The sequence below is a fragment of the Beta vulgaris genome, chromosome 1 (assembly GCF_026745355.1).
Source record: "Beta vulgaris subsp. vulgaris cultivar EL10 chromosome 1, EL10.2, whole genome shotgun sequence".
Classification (NCBI taxonomy): domain Eukaryota; kingdom Viridiplantae; phylum Streptophyta; class Magnoliopsida; order Caryophyllales; family Amaranthaceae; genus Beta; species Beta vulgaris.
Genome location: NC_079202.1, coordinates 26,879,094 through 26,906,753, shown reverse-complemented (window position 1 = coordinate 26,906,753; position 27,660 = coordinate 26,879,094). Strand labels below are relative to the sequence as shown.

At 35.0% G+C, this 27,660-nt stretch overlaps 1 protein-coding gene across 2 annotated transcripts in view; it reads right to left on the bottom strand.

Moving 5' to 3' along the window:
• The window catches only part of LOC104898631 (uncharacterized), a 35,404-nt gene extending 23,223 nt beyond the window's left edge, over positions 1 to 12,181 (bottom strand). Inside the window, exons 1-5 of one of the 2 annotated variants that reach the window (XM_010685727.4) lie at positions 11,612 to 12,181; positions 9,774 to 10,078; positions 4,548 to 4,625; positions 4,253 to 4,473; positions 4,018 to 4,110 (exon numbers count right to left, since the gene is read on the bottom strand). In XM_010685727.4, coding sequence (XP_010684029.2) covers positions 4,018 to 4,110; positions 4,253 to 4,473; positions 4,548 to 4,625; positions 9,774 to 10,078; positions 11,612 to 11,780 — 866 coding nt within the window. In that variant the 5' untranslated portion in view covers positions 11,781 to 12,181. Of the gene's footprint in view, positions 1 to 4,017; positions 4,111 to 4,252; positions 4,474 to 4,547; positions 4,626 to 9,773; positions 10,079 to 10,832; positions 11,572 to 11,611 lie in introns of those variants that run through there. The other variant, XM_019249539.3, reaches the window with a different exon arrangement.
• Positions 12,182 to 27,660: the final 15,479 nt, after the last annotated feature.

Genomic DNA, 27,660 nt, shown 5'->3' with positions numbered 1-27,660 from the left:
TTAGTAGATGTTCACGATCTAGTGAACAAAGAACCAAGGATCTCTCACACCTACTACTTCTATAATAATATCATGTTGCTACTAACATGCTAATGCTACTAGTATAGATCTTGCTTGATGTTGTAACTTACTACTCCTACTACCCCTGCTGCTACTCCTACTAATGCTCCCCAAGCTCCTCCAGCTCCTCGCAACAACTATAACACTTGAGTTTCAGGATAATAGGCCATATTTATCTCTTGTTTAACATTACAAAAAAATCCACTAGACTGTAGAAATTTATTTAAAGCATCCTTGAGCTATTATTTTCTTCATAGGACTATTTTCGATATTTGCTAGTTCCACATCATTTGAGGACATTTTTTCATTATACTAAGAATTTAATTGTACTCAGTTATTTCTGGGAAAACCATATAATCCGTTCATGAGATGCTTAACTGAAAAATTTAAACAAGAGGTAAAATATAGTACTCCCTCCGTCTCGTGATTTCCTTCCCAAAGAGAAGGTTTTGATCACACACAGTGTTACCTAATTCCCTAATTCCCCCGCGAATCGCGAATTGAGAAAAGCAAATTATGGTCGGTTTTGGTTCATTTTTGGCTCATTTTGGGCGAATTGGCGAATTCAAAAGGCGAATTAGATAGCAAATTAGGTAACACTGGTACAACAAAAATTCAATAACAAATTCTTACTAATATATAAGGAGAAAACATTATCATGAGGAATCTTGTTGAATTTGTTTCCTAGTGTAATTCCAAATACCAACTTTTGAAACATCTACTAATACACACTTGAAGATATCAATAGTCAAGGTGTGCATTGGAGATTGTAAAATAGAAAAAGGATAGAGTAATTCGGTTAATACGAAATGATCTTACAGAGGGAGTATGAGCTACAGCGGTAAAACCAAAAATAAAAATTTATTAACTGAAAAAAAAGGAGATAGACGGATAGTTATGACACTAGCATTTCAATCTTATTGATATAGTTAGATTTAAGCCAAGAAAGCCACATAGTAAGCAAATACTGTCAGATAAGAGCACCATAAGTCACTATAGAAAAGGAAGCACCAGTTTCTCCAGAATCCAAACATCTAGTCATTTCTTGCAAACCACAATACCCAAAGCAATAGCCATAAATGCTGCCCACTGCCCACCATGAGTTTTCCCACCCTGGGTGAACTGAACTTATCAACACATGAACTATTTCCAAAAGGACTTCATGATTCATCTACAACCACAAAAGCTGCAGAGACTATAATGGTTGGACTCGGATATGATGTTAAACATAGGTACGGATCCGACTGTCAAATCCTTGAAATCTCAAAATCAAGGATTTGGGAACACGTTAAAAAAGGATCCAATATTTTAATTTGTACTTGGCGACCCAGTAATTTAAACAAAAAATAATAATAATTTCCATGTTTTAAAATTATGTTCTATGCTATTTCTATGACTATAAAAGCAAAAGGAGTATTATAATGATAAAAGAGAGAAGCTGCACATGAACTGTAATAGGAGATAAGAGTTGAAAAGTAAGAAGCTATTTAGTATAACACGTTTTTTTTTTCTCAAGACTATCCATGTGATATACTTTTACCACCACAATTAATACAACTTGTCAGGGAAGAAAATTGCATAAATGGTCACGGAAGAGGCTTGTAGCAGTTGCAATAACGACGTGGAAGCGGCTTTTAACGAATGAATGAAATGGATTGCGATTAACAAGTGAAACAGAGTTTTACCTCAATGTTGCATTTTTTAAGTTTAACAAGAATTCCTTCGACATAATATGACCAATCCTGTCATATGCTTGGGTTAATAAATAATTACTTCCTCCATTTCGTATTAAATGCAACAAATCCACTTTTACGCATGTCGAGGCATTATTTTGACCACAAATATCTATAATTACATATAAGTAAAAATTATAAAAATTACGTTTTATGAAAATACGTCACGAGACAAATCTAACAAGATCGCACTTGATTATGTTTTTCATTATGTATAAATCAGAAATCTTAGTCAAAGTGAAAAGTGTGAATGGTGAAAAAGTGGAATTGTTGCAATTAATTCGGAACGGAGGAAGTACATCAAAACATGAGTGTTATATCCTATTACTCACATAAATAAACCCTAACTCACATACATTACCTAACCTGAAAGCACAAGTCACATTCTTTTCGCTTCTTTGGTGTACACAAAGAAAAAAAAAACGCGATCGTGGTCGCGGGAAAGGTCGCGTTCGCAGGAACGGTTGCGTTCGCGTTGTCACGGAAACGGCTTGTAACGGGGAAATAGAACGTTTTGCGGCCGATGCGGCGTTAATTTTTTAAAAAAAAATCACATTAATATGTCCTAACCTTATTTGCTTATTTAGTTTTTGAAGCATTATTACAATAAAATATAATTAAATCTATCAAAAGATCATGTTACATTAGCTATATAATTAAATTATAAAATATTTTTGGCTAATATTTGAAAAGGACAAATGTAAGGGGGATAAAAGCGTTCTAACGCGGCGAGTATGCATTATGGACAACGTGGCGAGAAGTATGTGATTTTTATTATGGTGTTCTGTAATGGCATTTCGCGGAACGGCAAATCCAAAATCCATTACAGAACGGTCGTTTTGTAACTAAACGGGAGAGTTTTGATTCCATGGGTGTACAAATCATTTTTTCCTAATTGCAATATATGTTTTCCCTTTCTCTTTTTTCTGAGCAATTCTAAAAAGTAATGAACGTAACAAAAAAAAATTGTTCTAAAGCGGCGTGTGAACATTACATCTAAATAGGTTAGATAAAAAGCATTATGTAACGGAATGGCCAAGCTTTTATTCCATGCTTCTTGGATTGAGAGAGAGGGAGAAAGAGTAAGGCGCTTTCAAGTTTCACCACGTAAAAAAACAAAAGAGACATGACTCTCAAAGACAAGAAAAAAAAAATGGAGAAAAAGAAGAAATCGCAAGGGCCATAGGAGATGGTGAGCGGAACACCTAGACCTAATAATTTGTCCAATTATCTTCTCGCCACTGTTATGGTTCTTGTTCGTATCAATCCTATTCCTACCACATCAGGAGGCTCTAAACTGTATTCCATGTCCATACCTGGGTCGGGTCGGGTCGACATGGTTGCAACCGGGTGAAGTGACGAGTCCGAGCATCACACGTGAGACATGCCATTTGAATACGACCTTTGCTCCTTTGTCTCCCTAAGAAAACATGACAAGGCTGAAGGTGCTTTAAATTGTTTCTCAAGTTATTCTTCTACCCCTCAAAGTGGCTATCTTACAATGAAAAAACTGTATCTTGGTCTCGTTTCCGCTATTATAACATATAAGTATATAACAGACACACCAGTTGAGATGTCACATGTCTATCACTCCTCTGAATCTGCAGCCTGATTCCTATCACGTTCATCCAACTTTGTCATCCGAACAGAAGTTTATTGTTCGTATGGGTTTCTTTCAGTAGTATATAAGAGAGGTATTACATGTAGGGACATTAGATTCGACAGACAACCAAACTTACTAATCTAAAGTAGCCAGCAAAAAAGAACACCACAACATTGAACATCCCATAAAATTTAGTTTACCAAGCTCCTACCATGGAAAATCACGACTGTTTTGTAAAATAATGCCTTCATGAAGAAGACAAAAAAAACTGGCATAACTTATCACTATCATGTAACCAAACTGGTATATAAAGTTCTACTTCAACAAGAGTGAAAAATGTCAGTCTATCCACACTTTCCCCTGTAGCGCTGCCCCACCATCCCCTCCTCACTGAAATCCATTAGACGACTCCCACAAGTACTAACCATTGCAATCAACATATTGCAAGAAACTAGACAGAAGGAAAAATAGTGCAGACTGTAGCAGAAACATTATAAACCTACAAATACTAGATATCACAGCAAAAGTAAAGATTTATCACAAAAAAGTAGTGAAGGAGTAAAGGTAAACAAATGGATATTCTCAGATCAACTTACTTTAACGAAATCAACAATATCATACCTTTGAGGATCTTTGGCAACCATCTGCTTCAAGGTCCCATCACGATGACACAAATCAACAGCAGCTCTGACGTCCTTGTACATACGGGCATAACTGCAGCCAATATATCCAGATCTTTTTAGAAATTTGGATAACAACCAGCTAATACAATCAATAATCTACTGTTATACTACTAGGTCCACAGCCTGCATGTAACCACATACATAAAAGAAAAGATTCCCGTAACTTTACTTACTCCGCTCCTGCAGGAACTCTTCCAGGATTTTTATCCTTGAAGTCGACAAGCTGTGCAAATAAGTAGGCCTCTGCCAAGGAAAAGAGTGTATCGATGAGGGCATAGTCAGGCTCATCAAAAGAATCTCTCGTCAAAGTATTCCCATAAGTTCCAACTTTATCTTCTTTTGACATCTCTCTAAAGCCATGATATGCTACTTTCACGTATTTATGCCGATCCATCTGTAATATTGTAATGGTCAAATACAACTTCAATGCATAATGCCACAGAGTTGATCGCTTCTAATGTGAATTACCTTGAGAATATTGCCTCTCTTTTTATCAACAACCAGACCTCTAACCATGTACTTTGAATCAAAAGTCCACTGCAACAACTGCAAGGGGATGATATTTGTAGGCCAAAATGTTACTGTTCACTCAACATAAATCATGGAAAAGAAAATGGTACAGCCCATAAGGAGGAAAAACTGTAAAAGAATCCAACATACTTGCTTCATTTCTAAATACAAAAATGGAAATGTCACATACTTGCTACATACTACTTTTACATGCTAAAAGTAAAATCTAGCTTGAGTTAATGTTAAAGTATGAGGTGGGACCATGCTTTTTGATTTGACAAGGGGATTCAACCGTCCTTTGTGTGTTCCCCTTTTTTCTCTAAGTTTCTTAGACATTGTGCATTTTCTCTATGTGGCAAGTAAATAAAAACAAAAGTAATGAAGAGCAAACCCTTGAGCAAAAAAAGTTTGAGAAAAATGAGGCATTGATGCAAAAATATATTATTTGCTTTACTTTGAAGAAAATCGTCAAGAGCTAATAACCGAGTAAATATTATAGCTACAGACACCGAAGAATTTAATAGTTAATTGAAAAAACTCAAAATTACTTATCCTGCACCTATCTCATCAAATGCAAGCATAAGTTCCTACAACATTCATTCTCGCTCTTATTCAAGTATGATAAATGAATGCCACAAGCATAAAGATCCATTCGGCAAATAGAATGAAAATGGAGCTGGATGGCAAAATACTGTGGAGACAGTTTGCAACGGCAAAATCTTGATATGTAACACAAAAGCATCTAAGGCCTCTAACAACACGGGTATCCCACAAATAACAACACCCGAAAAGGAGGCATAAGCATAAAGAACACTACTGGTTAGACCCTGTAACAAACCGGACCCCTGCAACCAACTGCTGGACTGGTATGGAAGATGAGAGATGAGGTGTTTTTGGTTGAACAAAACAGGAAATACAGGATAACTCAAGGCTTTCGAGAGGCCAAGATCTCTCCCAATTACTCTAAGACACTCACAATTTTCTGGATACTCTACCTTCTCTCTAGATCCTATTTATAGCCAGCTACAGCTTTAATTCTCCTACAAACATGTGAGGAAAGGACACCTCACAAGACACCTCATTTTACAGCTGATTCCTCTGTAATTTCAGAATATGCTCTGACATTCTCTGATATGACCATTAATTCCCTTCCTTCTCCTTGACTCTTTCTTGCACGTCAATGATAAGTCAGTAATATGGGAGGGTGAGGCTGGTTTTTTGCATTACCCCGGGCCAAACACTCACCTTGTCCTCAAGGTGGAAGTGAGGAAAGCGAAGTTGGATTGACAGAGCTCCTCCCACGTGGCTTTGAAGGCAGAAGCCTGTTGCCATTTGATTAATACTCCCTTCGTTTCTTTTTAATTTACTCACTTCACTTTGGGGGAGAACCAAGGAGAAAATACACAAGTATGAGAGAGAAACTGAAAAGATGGAGAGAGACTAAAAAATAATAGAGAGAAACCAACGAGTAGATTAATATATCAAAAAGTGGATGACATGGGTGGAAAAAGATAATGTGTGCATTGTGCTCCCAAGAGCACAATGAGAACTGTGCTCCCACAATCTAAAATAGAACATTTACGAATACGAAAACGAACATTTTACTATTGAAGTAGAACATTAAAAAAATTCACTTATGAAAACGAACATTTTATTGTTGAAATGGAACATTACAATTACGAAAAAGAACATTTTACGATTTAAGTGGAACATTAACAGAATCAATTACGAAAATGGACATTTTATTCCTGAAATGGAACATTACTAGAATTCAATTACTTAAATACATATGCTTATCAAATATAGAACATATTTTCAGGGAAAATAGAACATATTTTTTGGTGGAAAATAAGTTTTAAAAAAACATTTTTTAAAATAGAACATTTGTTTATCGACAATAGAACAATTTTTACGGAAAATAGAACATTTTTTTGCTGAAACATATGCTTAAAATGAAAATTTGTTGAAATAGAACATTTATTCATCGAAAATGAAACAAATTTACTGGATGCATGGTGTGCTCCTGGGAGCACAATAGGATTTTCAGGAAAAAGAGGAGAAAGTTGTTATGACATGTTACCGAAAATAGAAAAAGCAACAGTGTGTAGATTAAAAAGAAACACTAAAAAGAAAATGTGTAGATTAAAAAGAAACGGATGGAATACTTTAGTTCTCGGGGTAGATGGTGGCCCAACCATGCGCACATCCAACACTATTTTCGGCTCACCTACCTATTTTAAGTCTAAGGTTATAATGCTTGGTATATCAGTGCCTACCTCTGCATCACCCTGCAGTGAGAGATATGAAATAGCGGACGTATCTTTTTAAGTCCATTTTTTCTTCTTCAGTGAGATAAATGTTGAAGTACCTTTCTTCCTTTACCACCCACCCGTCCGCATCTTGATGGTCGAAGAGGGCCATGTCGAGCATGCGGTATCTCCCGTTGTTCCATCTATTGTTGCGTCACCGTTTCCTCCATTTCCTCCCCAGCCTATACCTTATCCACCATTCCTAACTGCGTCATCCCATCTATGTCCGTCACCGTTTCCACCCTATCCTCCATCTTCACCTAACACTTTACCATCCTATACCTTCAGCGCTATTTCTCCCATATCCACTCAATCCCGTGCCACTAGGAGTGAAAGTTATTTGGCTTAAGTCCTTAACTGATTTTTTATTATAAAAAAACCTACTCCATAACCCAATACACACAGCACTTCAATCCTTCCCCTAAAACACTAAGTGCACTTAATTCCTCATTTACTAAATATACTAGGCTGCTGTTGTGCTTAATTTATTTCATCGAAAAACTAGAGTTTTAAAAAAATCAGATTTTCGGATCGGATCCAATCTAGAGTATGAAATTTCGAATTGGATTGGATCGGATTCAAACCCTAATTGGTTTGGATTCGGATTGAAAAATTGAAATCCAAATTTTATTTGGATCAGATTGGATTAGGCCCTTATCCAAGCCGCATACCGAACTTTCACCCCTACGTGCCACCACCATTTCCACCATCGGCCCCCCCGTCCTGTACCACCACCATTTCTTTTCCATCCGTTTCTTTCTTCGTTCCGCCGTAACTCCCCTAGTCCTCCGCTTGAGCCCCCTCCTACTGGGTTTACTATAAATATTCCTCCTCCATCTGGGTTTTCAACAAAGGTGAGTTCCTCTTCACCTCTTCTTTCCCCATGGTTGAAGTGTCCTAACCCACCTTGCACAAACCCTTCCCCATGGGATCGCTTCATTGGCCACAAAGGGAGAGAGAGACGAGCATCTCTGGTTTATCGTCGTTCACCTCTTCTTGAAATTATCGTCGTTCTCACCTCTTCTTGACATTTGTTGTGGTTTGGACGAATCTGAGCGATCATTCCTTCTTGAGTCTCTTGTGAGCACTCAATTCCACCTTCAAACCTTTGGGTTGAAAGGTTCATACTTGCAATGATTTGCTTAGTAATGGTGGTCTACATCTCCGTTGCAGCATTGGCTATAGCCGTTGCAATCCCCTCTGCCATGGTACTCTTCCTCTTCGAGCTTGTCCATGAGTTGTGCATTTTGGGATGCGGTTGCCGCTGCTATGGATCAACTTGCTCTGATACGAAGTTGTAACAAATTGGAATCCCTGCAACCAATTGCTCGAAAACTATGGCAGACATTTTATTCACACAAGAAAATGCATCAATTAATCAAAGAAAGATGAGGTGTTTTTGATTGAACAAAACAAGAAATACAAGATAACTCGGCTTTCGAGAGGCCAAGATCTCCCCCAATTACGTTAAGACACCCACAATTTTCTGGATACTCTACTCTTCTCCTCTAGATCCTATTTATAGCCAACTACACCTTTAGTTCTCCTACAAACATGTGAGGAAGGACACGTCATAGAACACCTCATTATGCAGCTTATTCCTATGTGTAATTTCAAAATATGCTCTCATATTCTTTGATATGACCATTAATTCCCTTCCTTCTCCTTTGACTCCTTTCTTGCCAAGTTTTTGATAGGTCAATAATATGGGAGGGTGAGGGTGGTTTGTTGCATACCCCCAAATGCTTCTAATGGAGAAGTTATCAAGCAGCTCTTGTTTCTTTGTGAAAACTACAGGGGAAAGCCCTAAAGGTGACCCTGTATAGCGTAGACCTTACAATTCTTATGTGTTTTTTCAAGAACCTACATTCCTACATATCCAAGGTAAGGAGATTAATTAAGGGTCTCTTTCCCAACCCTCTTCCACATCACCTATGGCTATATTGACCAACATAACCACCAATTGAGCACCGTCTCACTCATAACTTCACCCCTATAGAACATATAGACGAAACTCACCAACCTCACCGAAAACAACTCGCTCGTTACTTCGTCCTAATTCTGAATATGATCTTAAGGCTCGTGACTATATCATCTAAAAGGATCAAAAAGTTGGCTCGTGACCATATGATCTTAAGGCTCGTTACAAACCGATCCCGCGACAATGCGACCGCATTTTTTTTCCATGTTGAAGATTGTCAAAGGTTCTAACTTCTTCCAATATCTAGGAGCAAAATCCAAAATATGGGAATTGGATGGAGACGTGGCTCATAGAATTAAAGCAAATTGGTTGAAGTGAAAAAGTGCCACGAGGTTTCTATGTGATTCCGGCATGCCCTATAGATTGAAGGGGAAATTCTACCGCACAGCTATTAGACTTGCGTTGGTATATGGTATACCGTATATATAATATGTGTGTGCGTGTGCGCATGCGTGCGAACTCAAAGCTAAATTCATTTTGTAAGTGGCTCAGGATGTATGAGTACATGTATAAAAGAAATAGTAACACCAGCGTCCTAAAACTTCAATATATAATTGTATATGCCTATCGTGAAGCCTAGCTGGGATATGTCATATAGCCTTGAAGATGACATTTATTCAGAAGTAGTCATATCTATGAGCACCAAATAAAAGGCTGCTAGTAATGACCTTACATACAGCCATTCATAAATTACTCATTAGTATATGAACTAATGTCCTAACAAGATACTTCTATATCCACATTTTCCACATTTTGTCCCAATTTGTGGTTGCTTTTGCGAATTACTAAAGATAATGTAACACCAAAATTTAATCATGATGTGGGCAAATTTACAAAAAAATATGGACATCAGAATCTGCCTCACAAGAACAAATAGATAAGCTTCAGACAAACCTCAGGAGGATAACCCAAATCAAATACAAGCTTCTTAATTGTTCCTTCATATGCAAGTGATTCAAATGTCTCTGGCTTGTATTGTGCTAATGTATAGTCCATATCAAAACCAACAGCAACAATATTTTTCATGTTCAAGGATCTGTTGCAAAATATTTGTTTCCCTAAACGGACATCATCTGCACCTGATGGGGAAGACCAGACACATGGACTTTGGTTAACCTCACTTTGAAGTTGTGATTCTTTCTTCTCTTCAGCAGTCGCATTCCCATCCATTGAAGAACCACTGTGAAACTTATAAGATCCTGATAAAAATCAAAGATGGATAAAGAATCAGGCAATAGGATCTGATCAGAAGTCATAAGCTAATGTACAATCAATGCCTCAATGGAGGTAGAAGGGAAGTATAACTTCACTAGAACCCACAAAATTTAAGAGGTAATATTAGACTCTTGAGGTAACTTTCAAGTACCTATCTCCTCATATTACAAAAACCCCAAGAAATGAAAAGTGCCTCTCCCACAGCGAAAGCAGAATGCATTCTAGATGCGCTAAACTCATTAGTCTCATTTGTGCTAGATATAATTCAATTGAGCACCCAGACCAATTTTAAACTAGTCATAGAGTTGTCATTTAATTACTTATTATTTATCGGGAAAAGAAGCAAAACAAAATACATAAATAAACAATGGAATTCAGATCAAAGAAGCGTTTTTATCTACTTCACTATTTAGTGATCAGCCCAGAAAGCAGTTTCTTTCCAAGACAGGTCCCTCATCAACAAGCGCGTAATCTGGCCTCAAATTTACCAAAATCCAAATCCAGGACAAAGTCATAAGAAGCCTAAACTCAACACTACTGACATTCTTTTTGGTGCTTTTAAAAGAGCCAAAACTACATATATAAACTATAAAGCATCAAGTATTTTCCAAGTATTCGAAAGAAAAGGTATTTTCGAAGTAGTAAAGCACGAGATATTATGTATAGCACTTCCTTTCGCAAATAAATAAAGCAATGACGCCAGGTAAAAACGATTAGCTATCATTATGGTAGACATACCCTCATGCAAGAGCAAGACTTCAGCACAAGTACTCCATAAGCTGGGGAGAAGAGGGGTTTACTCATGACAGAAGATTCATAAATGTGACTTAAAAACTTATGCTACGTAGCTGTACTAGAAATACAATAGTAAGTCATCTAATATACATTAATCCATTACATTTCTGATCATACGACCATGCTAATTACTGTCAACAAATTACAAAAACATTGAAAATCACTTGGAGTCAGCAACGATAACACACAGTTCACAGTCCTCTGTTTTATAATAGTGTGTCTTCCAACAATCATCAAGAGCTCCTACAAATGATATCCCCTCCTCCAGCCAGGTGGTGATGACGAGGTTCATGTTCGTCATAGCAAAATTATTGGAAGTGGCATAACAGTTAACCCTGTCTTACCATAAGCTGCGATAAGGCGCTTATACGAGACTTTCTATCATACTCCCTCGGTTTTATTACTTTACTCATTTTGACTTTGACACTATTCTGATATACATGTATATTATCCAAATATTAACTTTTTGTAATGTTTGCTTATTAACAATTAGACATATTAAAATTTAAATTAATACCTCGACAAATGTTCCTCAAAGAAATGGGTAAACTAATATAAACTGGAGGGGTATGATAGACTAATAAAATTAGAAACATGGTGCACTAGTACAGTCAAAATTAAAAAGAAAGAAAAGCATTCTCAATTTTGCAATTGAAACAAGTAGAACAACCCATTACTAATGAGAAATGCAATAAGCATGAAAATCAAAAGTTTTGATGAACCTGAATGAATTTGATTCCGCTTGAGCGGGGAATGATGAGAAGAAAAGAGTTGAGATGTAGGAAATCCGGAAGTAAACCTGATTCTAAAGGAGGAAAGAGCAAGAGAAGATGACAATTCAGGCGGAAGATGAGAGAAACAAAGCGAAACGTTTTTCTTGAAAATTCGCATTTTCTGGATTTATAAGGACATTATATAATCCGTCATTATCTAGCTCATTATTCTCCACCTTTGGGAATATTGAATAATGATAATGATAACAAGAGGGTAGTAATTAAAATTAATGGTGGGCGGAAAATTGGTGGAGGAATGAGGTGCTTAAAGGGGGGAATTTCTGCAAGCAAAAATAAGGAGAGAGAGATTAGGTTTTGTAATCGAAATTAGAATCTGGAGAAATTCAAATTTATAGGAATATCAAAGAAAGGAAAAAAAGCTTTATCCACAGAATTTATTCCATTATGCTTTGGTTCCATTTCAGCAAAACCAGGGGAAGCTATTTTGGTAGCTTAGGAGTAGTGGGAGTATATTGCCAAAGAAAGGATACTCAAGAATAACCACGCTGGAGAGAGGACACGTACATGGAGGGATAGAATGTGATAATTATATTGTGCTTAAGGAGCACGTAGCACACTGTGCTCCCAGTATAAAAAGACTGCGTTTTGATTTTCACTATAAATTTATAAAAATAATTAAATAGAATATTTATTTCAGTTAATCATTATTATGTTCGAAATTCTATCTTCTCCAATGCTCTCTCTTCACAAATTATTGATTTCACGATTGTTGCTTGTCGATCTTTGTGAATTTCGCTGATCAAATGTCGATTTTAGCTTCTGCTATTGCTGTTGGAAGTTCGACAGAAGATGCTAATTTCAATTTCCTAATTCGAAATCAATTTGTAAGTTTTGAATGATTTCAATTGCTTATTGTTGCTTTATTGTTGTTCGATTTTGCAATTTGTTGCTGAGTTGTTGCTGATTGCATTATGTTGTTGTTGATTTTGTGAAGTGCATGTTATTTTTTGTGATTGAACGGTAGGTTTTGTTATTAATTCTTCTACACAATTTGTTCATTCATTGTGGGTGATTCAAAATCAATATGTAAGTTTTTGAATAATTGTATGATTTTTATTGCTTAAGTAATTTCATAACATCATGTGTTTACAATTTTTATGAAAATTTTCTGTCATTTTTTTGAATCAGTTCATAATTGAATATAACAGTGTAGAACTTTATACGTGATTGAATTAGAACAAGTATCTTTGAATTTAGAATAAATTGCCAATCGAAGTAGAACATGCTTAAAGTAATTCTGTAGAACTTAATCAGTTTGATTTGAATATTTTTCATTTTGAACATTATTATTTTCTGGTGTTAGAACATTGTCTACGTTCATTTTGAACAACTATGTATTTTATGTAGAACATAATACAATTTTCTATTTTATTCAAAAAGAATATATTACGTTTTCATTTTGAACAATTTTTCACTACATGTAGAACATTTATCAGTTTGATGTGGAACATAGTACAATTTTCTTGAAACAATACTTCCTTCCTTTTCATTTTGAACAATGTAAAACATATTATCATTTTAATATAGAAGATTTTGACCTTAATTTAGAACATTCCAATGTTTGAAACAGTACATATATGAAAAAGAACATTTGTCATTTTCATTTAGAACACGTACTGATTATTTCTTGTAGAACATCCTGCCATTATTATTTTATTTTGTAATTTTAGGGAAGAAGACTTATGTTCTTGAGTTTGAGCAAGGTTTTGAATCTGAGTTGCTACAGAACCAAGTGAAAAATGATGAAGAAGCTTTTGGTGTTCGTAAGGATAAACACAAGGTGTAGGGTCAAAGATGGTAGTCTTTGTATGAGACAAATAGTTTGTTGGAGGGCTGGTTTCAAGAACGTGAATAATGTAGGACATAAGTCGTATTCAAAAGTTGATTATAGAACTGGTTGCAAAGCTTATATATGTGCAATTTCATGTTAATGGAGATGTGTTATTGTGTTTATACTTGGCACATGTGATGGGACATAATCATGCAATGGTTCCACTTCATGAGCGTCATTATATTAGGTCACATAGATTAGTGCGTTTCGAGCAGTTGACATTGATTTCGAACTTAAAGAGAAGTGGAATTCTTGTAGCGAATGTTATTCGGGTTATGAGGAAAGAAGTAGGGGGTTCTCCTAACATAGGTTTTACTGCTAGTGATGCCTATAATGCTGAAGGTTATATTGATTTTTCAACTTCAAATCAATTGATAAAGTTTTTTGCACAAAGACAAGCAAGTGAGGCTGATTTTTATTATGATGTGTAGTTGTATAATTGTGGGAATTTGGTTAGTTTTTTAGAGATGGGAGGATGAAAAGGGATTATTTGATTTTTGGTGATGTTGTGATTCAAGTCTTTGTATGAGACAAATGGTTTGTTGGAGGGCTGGTTTCAAGAACGTGAATAATGTAGGACATAAGTCGTATTCAAAAGTTGATTATAGAACTGGTTGCAAAGCTTATATATGTGCAATTTCATGTTAATGGAGATGGTGTTTATACTTTGGTTGCACATGTGATGGGACATAACCATGCAATGGTTCCACTTCATGAGCGTCATTATATTAGGTCACATAGATTAATGCGTTTCGAGCAATTGACATTGATTTCGAACTTAAAGAGAAGTGGAATTCTTGTAGCGAATGTTATTCGGGTTATGAGGAAAGAAGTAGGGGGTTCTCCTAACATAGGTTTTACTGCTAGTGATGCCTATAATGCTCTTGCTACTAAGAAGGTTATATTGATTTTTCAACTTCAAATCAATTGATAAAGTTTTTTGCACAAAGACAAGCAAGTGAGGCTGATTTTTATTATGATGTGTAGTTGTCTAATTGTGGGAATTTGGTTAGTTTTTTAGAGATGGGAGGATGAAAAGGGATTATTTGATTTTTGGTGATGTTGTGATTCATGACACGACATATCGTAAAAATAAGTATGAGTTGATATATGCATTGTCTATAAGAATGAATCATCACACGAGCAATATCATGTTCGGATGTTCTTTCCTGCTCAATGAGAAAACTGATCCATTCGTTTCGCTATTTGATTCATTTGTGAGATCAATGGGTGGAAAAAACCAATCCCTGTGATGATGATTGATTAGTGTTCAACAATGGCAGCGACATTGAATGTTGTTTTGCCATCAGTGAACCATCGTCTATGTACTCGGCATATTGGTCAGAATTCAAAGAAGAACATTCCAGAATTGAGGGCACAAGATGATTTTCTTGATGTTTTTAATACTACAGCGATACGATTGCGGAGTTCGAATTCTATTGGCAAAGGTATAATTTGATTCTTCTGCTATTTTATTTTCTCATTTGATGTGTTTATATGTTGAACATGTTTCTGTCACAAAAGGATTGCTTTTCTATGTAGAACATTTTCTTTCTCCATTTAGAACAAATGTGTATTCATGTACAACAATCATGCATTTGATGTAGAACATTTCATTTTTCTATTTAGAACAACTGTTTATTCATGTAGAACATAATGAATTTGATGTATAACACCCTCTATTAGAAATGGAACATGTAACCATTATTAAAAGAACATATGCTCTTATACTAGAACATTATCTCTTTATTTATTATTTATAGAACATATTTATTTCAGAAAATGAACAGTTAACAGCTTAGCTTCATAACATTTCACTATTATAAATGGAACAAGTAACTTTTTAAAAAGAACTTATAAAAAAAATTATATGTAGAACATAACGAATTTGATGTAGAACATTTTCTTTTTCTATTTAGAACAATTGTGTTTCATGTAAAACATATTAATTCGATGTAGAACAAGCCCCGATATAATGTATAACATTTCAGAGTTAAGAACAATTTAGTTTTATAAATGGAACATGTAACATCTTAGCTCTAAATAAACATCTATATATATAATAAACTTTGCTTTATAAATCCTAGGCGTTACATGTAATATTGCTCTCACAAATTCTCCCTCAATTTCGAGCCTCTCACCCTAGATTTGAGGGTTCCTAAACGCAGCATCACTTTACTAACGCAGCCTTATAGAGAAATGGAGAGAGAGAGAATTATGAATAATCTATGGAAAATGCCCCATTTTGTTCAAATCTATAGAAATCTAAAGAGGAAGAAGAGGTTAAAATCTATGGAAATCTGAAGAGGACGAAGAGGAAGATGGAGAGAGAGGAGTGGAGAGAGGAGTTAGAGAGAGAAATGGCTTTTGAGGCAAAGGGTATTTTAGATATATATTTTGTAGGGTTGTATTAGTAAAGTGAAGTTGTACTTAGCAACTTCGATTATCACATTGTCCATCTAGGATAAATCGTCACGTGTCAATCAATACTCTAATGTAATGGCCGAAATTGGTTAAGCCCCCCCCCCCCTAATCAATCAAAATTCCAATCAATTACAATCTTCAATCATGTGCAAGTTGATCACCTTTAATCAAAACCATTCCTAATTTGGATGACGTGATTTTAGGAATTTATTCAATTAAGCTTTAATATAATGATTATCAATTAATGATATTTGTTTACAATTTTTTTTTCAAACCTTGGTAAAAAATCGATTTTTTTTCCACTATAAATATGGTTATCATCTTTTCATTTGCCTACGCACCCTCCACAAGTCATATACACTAATTACATGCACCTTAATTTTTTTTTGTAATAGAAAATGACTATGGTTCATTTGACACACCTACTTCACCAAGACATTTAAAAATTTGACATCCAAAAGTGGAGCATTCTAATTTTTTTGATCATGAATGTATGATACTAACAATATTTCGTTCCGGTCATATTAAATTCTACAAAGTTTGCAAGGATTTTGCAAATCCAGAAGATTGGAATTCGGATATTGATATATGTCAAAGTATATTTTCTCTGCAATCAAATATTCTAGAATTTTTATTGATATAGAATATATGGCACTACACTTTCTTCATAGCAAGCCTCACCGAGCTCATTTTGTTTGTCAAATTCCATTTGAAGAAATCAACATGAACTATGGAGGTGTTATACCAACTACAAAAATTGTTTTGTTGCATTATTTGTCTAATGAAAGTGATTAGTTTTTTTTTCATGATACTGTACGCTCTTTAATTACGCAATATTGATGATTTAAATGTCAAAGTAAATAATAATACTTATGTTTTCTTTTTAGTTTGTACTTTTAATTATGCCTTAATATTTTTCTTCTTTTTCTTATTAATCAACATGGCAACATGTCATTATATTTATCTTTTTCATATATTGTTTTTTTTCAATAATTATTGTACTCGTTGAAGGTCAACTAATACATTAATTCTTGCAATTTAATTTGATGCTTTCATAGCAATTTACTACACCTAAACCTATCCGAAATTCTCCCTTAAAAAATTTTTTAAAAAAATTAAATTAAGTATCCTACCCATTAATATGTCTTCCAACCAATTCAATGCATGGCAAAAGATTTGAAAAAATTGGTCATGTTGAGCTACAATCTACTATGTCTTTTTCAAATTTGACCTCGATTGGTCAATCCTTATCAATGCGATAGCAACTTCCACCTAAATGCAATAACTTTGCCCTAATGACAACCAACCATTTCATCTATAAAAGAGGCAAATTCCTCTTTGTTTTTTCAATATATCAACTTATTTCATCTCTAATTCATTTCATCAATTACTCTCAAAACTCTCGAATTTAAGCAATTATCTCATGCCAAGCATGTCAAAGAAGTCAATGAGGCAACTTTCAGATTTTTAGAGTTTTGGTCGATAATTGATCAGAAGATTTGGAATGCATGTTATAGATTATGCAAATTAGAAGAAGATGCAGAAAAGATAATCATGAGTTACATTGGTCAAACTATCGATTTTCGCAACCAAATTGAATTTGCTTCTGAAGAAGCAAAGAATATTGTTGAATATTTTCGTGATGAAGTCGAGAAAGGGGATGATTGAAGATGGTGTGTCAAAATCTATGACTAATGTAGCCTATAAAATAATTTAGTTAGTATTTTTAATGAATTTTAGTTGATCTTAATGTTAGTCGTGTGTTATGTTATGCTAGATTATGTTGGTTGTTCTTAGTTTTAGATGATTTGTTCTTAGACTACCTTATTGTATCTTTTTTCTCATCTATCTAATATATGTTTCGAATTTTTATTAGTACATTATTTAGTGTTTTATATATTTTTAGTCTTTTTAATGTATTTTGATGAATAATAGATACATTATTTTGATTTTTTTAATATATTTAATCTATATAACAAATGAATAAGTTATACGGTTTAATACTTTGTAAGAAATAATATTATCTATTTAATGAATAATGTCGGTTTTATAAGATTTTTGGGCATTTGATGTTATCAAATTGTAAAATAAGACGTAGTATCCTCGGTTTTAAAAGATTTTCGGGGATTTTGAATGCCACATTTTTAGGAATAAATAATGATTGTGCGATTTTGCATAATTTATGTGATTGCCTAGATTTTTGTGCTAAATAAGGTGATTTGTATCAAAATAGAAAAAAAGATTATTCTACACTTATCATTTTATAAGATCTACTATCATTTGATTGGCATTATTTAAGGACTAAATATGTAACATCCCCAAAATCCATACACGTCTAAACTACGTCGCAACGACTTTGGGAGTGTTATCGCCGCGGTGAAACGCAAGACTTATTAAAATGAAAACATTAACTTAAAATATTATTGTGAAAATTAAACTACAGCAGAAGTAAAATGTTAACTACAACTCGGGAATCATCATTGATCCCTTTTTATTCAAACCACAAACTAAGTAAATTATAATAGTTCTACAAGTTCAACCGAAACATTTAAAAGTATGCAAACTAGAGAATATCCCCCGCATGTCTTTTCTCATGCATCATCACTAACATACCTAATCTGCTCCCCATTGAATAATCAATGGTTCACCACAGGTCAACAAACAAACACAAATAACAAACAATCAGCTATGATGAGTACGTACTAAAACAGTGAAATAAATATACTAAGCACAGTCAAAACAATATGAAACATTCCTAGACATGATACTACAAGAGTATTACATTTATTACGTTGTAATTTAGTTGGCAACTAACGGCCTCCGTCATCTTACTAGAATCATACATGCTACTTAATCCTTAATAGACAACTTGGTCTATTAGATGGAGTGTAAATACGATTTCGTTCGTTCCGTCCCACATCCATCACCTTAGTATAAATACCCCCACGATCGTATGGAACCTTCCTCCTACTTGAGTTATCAAAATTTATAAGGACACTACTATCGACACAGTAGGCCTGCATAGGAGTGTAGAACAAGTCCCACACTCCCCCCATTGTTCATTACTTGTAGCGATTCCGACTACAAGCTTATTGCCAATATCCTTTCTTAGTGTTATCCGTTCACATAACATTAAACATGTAATTAGTTAATGTTCTTTCTTAGATATATTGCTCAGTTCTTTAGTTCTTGTAACATCCTTGCTACATAATAAATCAAAGGATTTCAACCCAATACATTTCATGCTTGTGATACGATAGAATTACGCATTCCAATAATAATGCAATCCAACTCACAAGTCATACAACTAGGAAATACATACATATTTCCAATCGATTTCATGCTACCAAACAATCTTATCAATCATAATCATACAAGTGTTCCCTATCATGATTCTAGGTTCCAATGAAAGAATTTAGAACCTAATATGATACTAACATATCCAACTGAACTTATTCGGGTACGTACCTTGTAACGTCGAATCTTTGCTGACTATTTAAACGCCCCGCTTATGAAATTGGGACCTAATCGAATAATAAAATATTTTAGTGCTAAGTCCTTGATATATATTATTAAAATAAAAATCAACTTAACTAACTATGTAAAACTTAGTCTTTCGAAATATAAAAATAACCAATCTTGTTGTTTAACTTCGTTTTCACAACTTTATTGAAACTAACGTCTTTGAGAAAAACTAATAATATGTTTACAAATCTGATTTTAGTTGGCTTATATTATACTTATTTATAATAACCAAAACTTAACCCAATATGTACATGTCTACAAAAAAAATCAGATTTAAATAATAAAATTATCATAAGAATTACAACTATAATTATAAATCCGATTTCCTTTACTTATTTTATAAGTTACTTATAATTACAACCTTAATCAAATTATAACTTAATCAAATTACAATTTAATTAAATTACAACTTGATCAAATTACATTAGAATTAGAAAATTAGATTATACAATTAAATTAAGTAGGAAAAGAGATATTTATATTATATTTTCTTTTATACCGACAGACTTGCTGGCGACAATGATCGGCGACGGAATTCCGGCAGGCAGCAACACGCGTCGCAACACCACGCATAGCTGCTCGACCTCGCACAGCTGCTCGAGCCTCGACACACTTGCACATCCCTTCGCGCACACCGACAACACACCGACGCTTAGCACTCGTGTCGCACCTCGCACTCGTCCAGCACTCGCGTCGCACCTCGCACTCGTCCAGCACTCGCGTCGCACCTCGCACTCGTCCAACACTCGCGTCACACAACGCGAGCCTCGCGCAACACACACCACACAACCCTCGAACCCTCAGCTTGCCTCGACCACACCTCGCACAAGAAGCACGATTCTCGACTTCGAGCGTTCGCACACACAGCAGCACAAATCCCTCGACTTCGATGCTCGCCCTCGACGCACCGCACGACTTCGCACCACACTCGACCCTTGCACATGCCACACACACACACCGCACACACACAACACTCGAAGGTGACAAAACTCAAGGGAGGGGAGGAGAAGAGTGACGAGGGAGAAGAAAAGAGGAAAGAGAAAATTTTGAGAGAAGAGGGAGGAAAACGGCGGAAGTAAGAGCGTTAGGGTTTCTTTTTTTTTTTTAATTCTTCTCTCCTATTTATAGAATGGTAAACCTTGTCTTAATAGGGTTTGTTCCCAAATCATATTCCTATTTCGTATTTTATTTATCTCGAAAATAAAATAAAACCAAACCATAATATAATGAGGTATAAAAAGTAGGTTGTATATTTAAGTTATAACTGTAGGCTTACCCAAACTGTATTTTTTTTGTAAATAATATTAAAAATACATTCAATTGTATTCTTTATATTTTCTTATTTATAAAAGAATAACTCTAAAAAATAAGGAGTATTACATGCTTTCCCCCTTAAAGGAAGTTTCATCCCGAAACTTTAAGGTAGCCCGTCTTAATGACGATCTTTTGCACTTCTAAGTCCCAATATTTCACAAGCGTTTTCTAACTTTCGCACTTCACATTAGCAATAAATACACATAATTAACAGACTTAATAGACTTAACATACTTTAGGGTGGAAGCTCGAAATTCTATCGCATTCTTCCCCCCTTAAAAGAAAAGTTACGTCCCCGTAACTCACCTACCTCTTGAAAAATCTCAGGATACTTCAGACGCGTCGCATGTTCTGCTTCCATGTGGTTTCTTCAGTATTTTGATTTCTCCACAACACTTTCACAATTTTGACGTCCTTATTTCTCGTACTACGCACCTTGTGGTCTAGGATCTTGATGGGTTTCTCTTCATAGGACAATGTTTCATTTAACTCGACGATTTCAGATTCTAGGACATGGGACTCGTCAATTACGTATTTCAGAGTTGGGATACGTGAAACACGTTATGGACCATTTCTAACTCGTTGGGCAATTCCAGGCGATAAGCTACTTTGCCTACTCTTGCCAAAATCTCACGTGGTCCTATGAACTTAGGGCTTAACTTCCCCTTTTTCGCAAATTGCATCACTCCTTTCTTTGGAAACACCTTAAGCAACACTTTTTCCCCAAGTTCATAATTCTCTTCCCTTCGCTTCTGATCCGCATAAGACTTTTGTCTATCCTGTGCAACCCTAATCTTTTCTTGAATGACTCGCATTTGATCCGCTGTCTTTTGAATCATTTCGGGACCTAACACCATAATCTCACTAATATCGTTCCAACACAAGGGACTATATATGACACTTTGTCCCATACAGTGCTTCGAATGGAACAATTTTAATACTAACATGATAATTGTTGTTGTATGAGAATTCTATAAGGTCCAAATGGTCTTCTCATGATCCTTGGTATTCTAAGGTGTGGGATCTTAACATATCTTTCAAGGCCTTAATGGTTCACTCTATTTGACAGTCTATAGCTGGGTGAAAGGTTGTACTCATCAATAGCTCACTACCAAATGCTTCATGGACCTTTTTCTAGAAATTCAAAAGGAATCGCGAATCCCTATCCGATCCTATACTTATGGGTACTCCACGCAATATAATGACATATTTAACGTATGCTTTGGCTAGGGATTCCATACCCCACGTGTCTTTCATGGGTATGAACCTCACGGTCTTGGTTAGTCTGTCCACTTTACCCATATTGTGTTATTGCCTCCTCGGCTCCTAGGTAAGGCTACAACGAAGTCCATGGATATCGAATCTCACTTCCATGTTGGAATATCTAGAGGTTGAATTTTTCCTTGAGGTCTCTTGTGTTCACTCTTAACCTTCTGACACATCAGCCATTTGGAAACAAACTCGGCTATTGCACTCTTCATCCCAGCCCACTAAAACATCTTTTTGAGGTCCTTATATAACTTATTCCCCCATGGGTGGACGAAATAGTTCATGTTATGACCTTCACTCATTATCTTTTGCTTGAACTCCTCACATTTTTGCGATAAACACCACCTACCTTTATAGCATATACTCCCATCTTCATGGATTTCAAGCCCTTCTGCTTTACCCTCCTTAATTTTACTTTGACTCGCTCAAGTTTTACATCCCCAAGCTGACCCTCTCTTATTTCATCTAGGAAGTTAGGATGGATGGTTAGGGAACTCAACAACTTTTCTACTTCCCCTTCATGAACCACCTCTATTTGGAATTTAGACAATTCCTCACAAAGTTTGTCGGCAACTAACAGGGTGTTCAGGCTATGGCTAGATTTGCGACTCAATGCATCAGCAACAACGTTTGCTTTACCCTCATGGTATTGTATGTCTAAGTCATAGTCCTTAATGAGATCTAACCACCTGCTATCTCATATTAAGGTCTTTTTGGGTGAAGATGTATTTGAGGCTTTTGTGATCGGTGAAGATTCAACAGGTCACCCCGTAAAGGTAATATCTCTAGATTTTTAAGGAAAAAACAATTGCAGCCAACTTTAGGTCATGTGTTGGGTAATTAACTTCATATGGTTTCAGTTAACGGGACGCATAGACTATGACTTTCCCATTTTGCATAACCCATTCTTTGACGCATCACTATAGGCATCATATCCCTCATCCCCGTTAGGCAAGGTTAGGACGGGTGCTGAAGTTAATCTCTCTTTGAGCATTTGAAAGGCTTTCTCACTGTCCTCATTCCAGTTAGACCTACAATATTTCTTTATTAAGTTGGTCATGGGATTTGCTATTTTTGAAAAGTCATTCACAAACCTCCTATAATAACCGGCTAAACCCAAGAAACTTCTTATATTTGTGACATTCTTTGGTGTAAGCCATTCACTCACATCTTTTATTTTTGCAGGATCTACTAACACACCTAGAGACGAAATGACCCAAAAATGACACTCTTTCTAACCAAAATTCACATTTCGAAAACTTTGCATACAGTTGGTTGTCCATAAGTGTCTGTAATATAAGCCTCAAGTGACCCTAATGTTCCTCCTTGAATAGAACAGTATATCGTCTACGAACACGCCTACAAATTTATCGAGGAAGGGTCGAAAAATCCTATTCATGAGATCCATGAAAACAACAGGTGCATTGGTTAACCCAAAAGGCATGACAATAAACTCATAGTGTAATCCCCCATAATTGTAAAGGATTGTATAAATATATTTTAGTATTTATATATATATATATTTAAACATAATCTAGTTTTAAAATGATTTGACTATTTAAAAAGGTTGACTATTTTAAAAAAGTCAAAATGAAATTATTTTAAGGATTTAAGAAAGTTTAAAATATTTTAATTAAGCATGCTTTGATAAAAGTTTTAAATACTAATTTAAATTAGAAAAGAAGTCTAATGGACTTGAGGAATCCAAAATCCTAAATGAATAAGAAAAAGGGAGTCATGTTGATGATAAAAGTTCTAATTTGTTTATCCTATTTCATCATCAATTTTAAGTAAACCCAATCTCTTTTTCCTAAGCCCAAAAGGAAGCCTCCTTATAAATACCTCAATACCCAATTAATTTACCCCACACAAAGAATATTTTCTCTCTCCTCTTCACCAAAGCTCGCAGCCAGCATTCTTTTCTCTGTCCCTTCTCACGTTTTTTCGATTTCTTCTTCTTCCAAGTTTTCTCCTTCTTCAATAAGAAACGTCACAAAACCTTTGAACTCTCAACTCGTGCGTCCCTGCTGCTGCTGCTGCGTGGCAATTTTTCGGTGCCTTGCATCCTCTTCCTTGGTTCTTTGTTTCTTTGGTTAATTTCTTTTCTTCTTCCTCAAGATTATATTAAAGACTATGTTTTTATGTTTTCTTTTAATGTTCATCATGATTATTGGTTTTAATTTACTATTTTAATAAATAATCTTGATTCATATATATTATATATTATAAGAATACAAATTCAGATTTATTTATTATGGTTAGATTGATGTTTTAATCATTAAAGCGTGGATTTTGGGGGTTTTAATTACTAGAAAACCATAGTAGTATGTTATATACTATGAGATTGATTTAGATTATGATTTTAATCATGTCTACATATGTTTAAAGAGGGTTTTATGATTTTTAAAGTTGCTGGAATTTCAGAAAGAATTTTATCAATGGAGTTTTAAGAGTTTTAATTACTAGTATGGTAGTACTATGTTAGGAATTAAAAGTAATGGAAGTTTTGATAGTAAAATCAACTTTTGAATATTTTTCAAGGGGATTTTAAATATTTTAGAGTTGTTGTAATTTTATTAAAGAGTATTAATTTTAGTTTATATTGATTTCTAGGCGGAGAATATTCTATAGGAGACTTTTAAGGAGTTAAAAGTGGTATGCCGACTAGTTTACACAAGGTATGTACATACTTGTGTGCTATGTGATTAGTATCATGAATTAAGGAGAAAAAATTTTAGTATAATGTATAGGGACTTATTAAGTTCATATGTGATTTCTGGTATTATTGATTGTTACATGTTTTATGCATGTGTGCAAGCATGTGATTTGAGATTTATTATGAGTAATAGATTGTATGTTTGTATGAAATTATTGATGCAAGTATGTGAAAGGGAATTTTATTTATTAATTCGCATGATGAATTAATATATGTTATAGAGATTGAATCATGTTATTCATGTATTCCCTTATAAGTATTATTTTCACTATCTTATGAGGACTGTGGGCCTTATTTGATAAGTTGATAAATTGTGCCTTTGTAAAGGTAAGTTTGATTGTTGGCTAGGTTCAACAAATAAGAAAGTTTGAGATTAAAGGAAATTAATCTGGGGTTGTAAGTTGTGATCACTTATTAAATCCTAAAATAAAAGAAGTTCATCAGTTGTGATATTTGATTATTAATTCTGTGTTGCTTGTATGTGTGCCATAACAAGTAATAATGGGTAATTAACGTAAAGTGTAACGAGAATAGTTATAGACTTTAGACTTGTGCATGTCTAGAGTTGGACATTGAGAGTTGGAGTATACGGTGGTAGCCCATGGCTTTTGTAGGAGATGGATTGATTACCATCCCTCTTTTATTTTCAAAAGTTCCTCGATATCGCAGGTCATTCTGGAATACAGAGTCGCGCCCGTATTCCGTCTTCTTAGTGAAGGCATTAGTAGATAAGACAACTCAGTTGCAATAACTATTCCAGTAAAGTAACAAAAAGATGTTTAGAGTTTAGTTCAGTTAAAGTTATCTGCAAATTATTATTTTATTATATTATTATTTATCCCTGCATGTTATTTATTAGTATCATGTTAGGAATGCTTATGTTTAGTATGTATACTCAGCTTTGTTGATTACGTGCTTTGTTTGTGTGTGTGATCATGGCTTTGCCTTATTGATCCTGTAATGACCCATTTTGGTGAGCAGATTCAGTAAAGTATTGACATTACAGGTTCGCAGATGTGCATTATTAGGAATCTGGAATGGAGAGAATGTGTAACTAGTTTATTTTACTTTTCTGCATTATTAGGAATATACATTATTAAGTTAGTTTGAATAAGACTCATTTAAATTGTTGATTTTTAATTACTTGTTTATTTTTATCTAGGTTGAAGTTTAGTTATATGTTTTCCGCTGCAAAATTATGAATAAGCCAATACGTTATCACACGGGCGATAATGCTTTGGTAATTCTCTATATTTTATATTATAAAACTATTTCTGAAAAGAGAGAATTGTCGTGGTGTTACACATAGTGTCCATATCTAGTCATGAAGGCAGTTTTAGGTATATATTGATCAACAATCCTCAATTGATGGTAACCTAACCTTAAGTCTATTTTGGAGAACATCCCTGCCCCCTGAAATTGGTCAAAGAAGTCATATATCCTAGGTAATGGATATTTTTTTCACAGTGACATTGTTCAACTTACGATAATCTATACACAACCTCAAACTATCATCCTTCTTCTTCACAAATAAGACAGGGGCTCCCCATGGTGACATAATAGGTCTAATATACCCTTTCTTGAGTAGTTCTTCCAATTGGTTATTCAACTCGTTCAATTCTATTGTAGCCATTTGGGATGGGGATTTGGTGATAGGTTTAGTTCTAGGTTCTAGGTCAACAACGAACTCTACATCTCTCCTTGGAGGCATACCAAGTATTTCTTCAGGAAAAACATCCTGGAACTCTCTGATTAAGGCACATCCTCAGGTCTCAATGGATCATCCTCAACCCTTCTCACAGAACACATAAATAAAGGCCATCCTTTATCTAGATAGACCTTAAATTGCAAAGCATTGATTACTTTAATTCCAGGTTCTCAAGGTATTCTCCTATATGACACCCTTTTCCCAAAGGATCCCTCAGTTCTACCTTCTGTGCATCACAATCTATCTTAGCCTTAGGAAATGTCTTAGAGCAATTAAAAGTATCCCTAGATGGAATAACTTTAGGCATAGAAATTGATTCGGACTCAACCAGTGCTAGATTTCTAATAGTTGTAGGGGCAATAAAAGAAAACGATGCTCCATAATCAAATAATACTTTAATAGGAATAAAGTTGATAGAAAAAGTACCCGTGACAACATCCCTACGAGCTTCCTCTTCGCTAGCCGTCATCATATACAACTTCCCTTTGCCCTTATTATCATTGTTGTTGGTCATATGGTTCCCATTTGGTGTCTAATTATTGGTATTGGTTGGTGGTTTGGAGTAATTGGAGTTCCGTGACAAATTGTATGTTTTTATGTTATTTTGTACTGTACAAAAATCCTTTGTTTGTGTAATTGTTTTCCCACAAAGGGTAATGAGAAGAATTTTAGAATGGATTGATACCTATGCCTAGATCACAGGTAGATGGAAATTTTATTGATCGCATTTCCACCATTCCCATTCCTAGGCTTGTCTTCGTAGTTCCCTTTCTTTTGACCATTGGGGTTAGCTTTATTCTTTGAGTAGCACTCATATGCCATATGCCCCAATTTTCCACATTCACGACACTCCACCTTAATACCCTCGCAATCTTTCCCAGTATGGTTGTTTCGGCACTTCTTAAACCTGTACACACGCTCGGGTCTGCGGTTGTTGGTGTTATTGTTACGGTTATTGTTATTGTGGTGACTGTTTCTTTGGGAGTTTTGGTGGTTCCGGTTCCCATGGTGTTTCTTTTCAAAATTTTGAACCTCGAGGTTTGGATTATCCTTTCGTTTCTCACCTTGTTATCCCATTCCTCTCGTGTTCTTATGGCATATAAATGAGCAGCTTTGCCAAAAATATGGTCTAATGAGGTGAAGGTATCTCCCCCAGTCTTCCTTGCAGGTCAAGGGTGAGCCCTAATTCA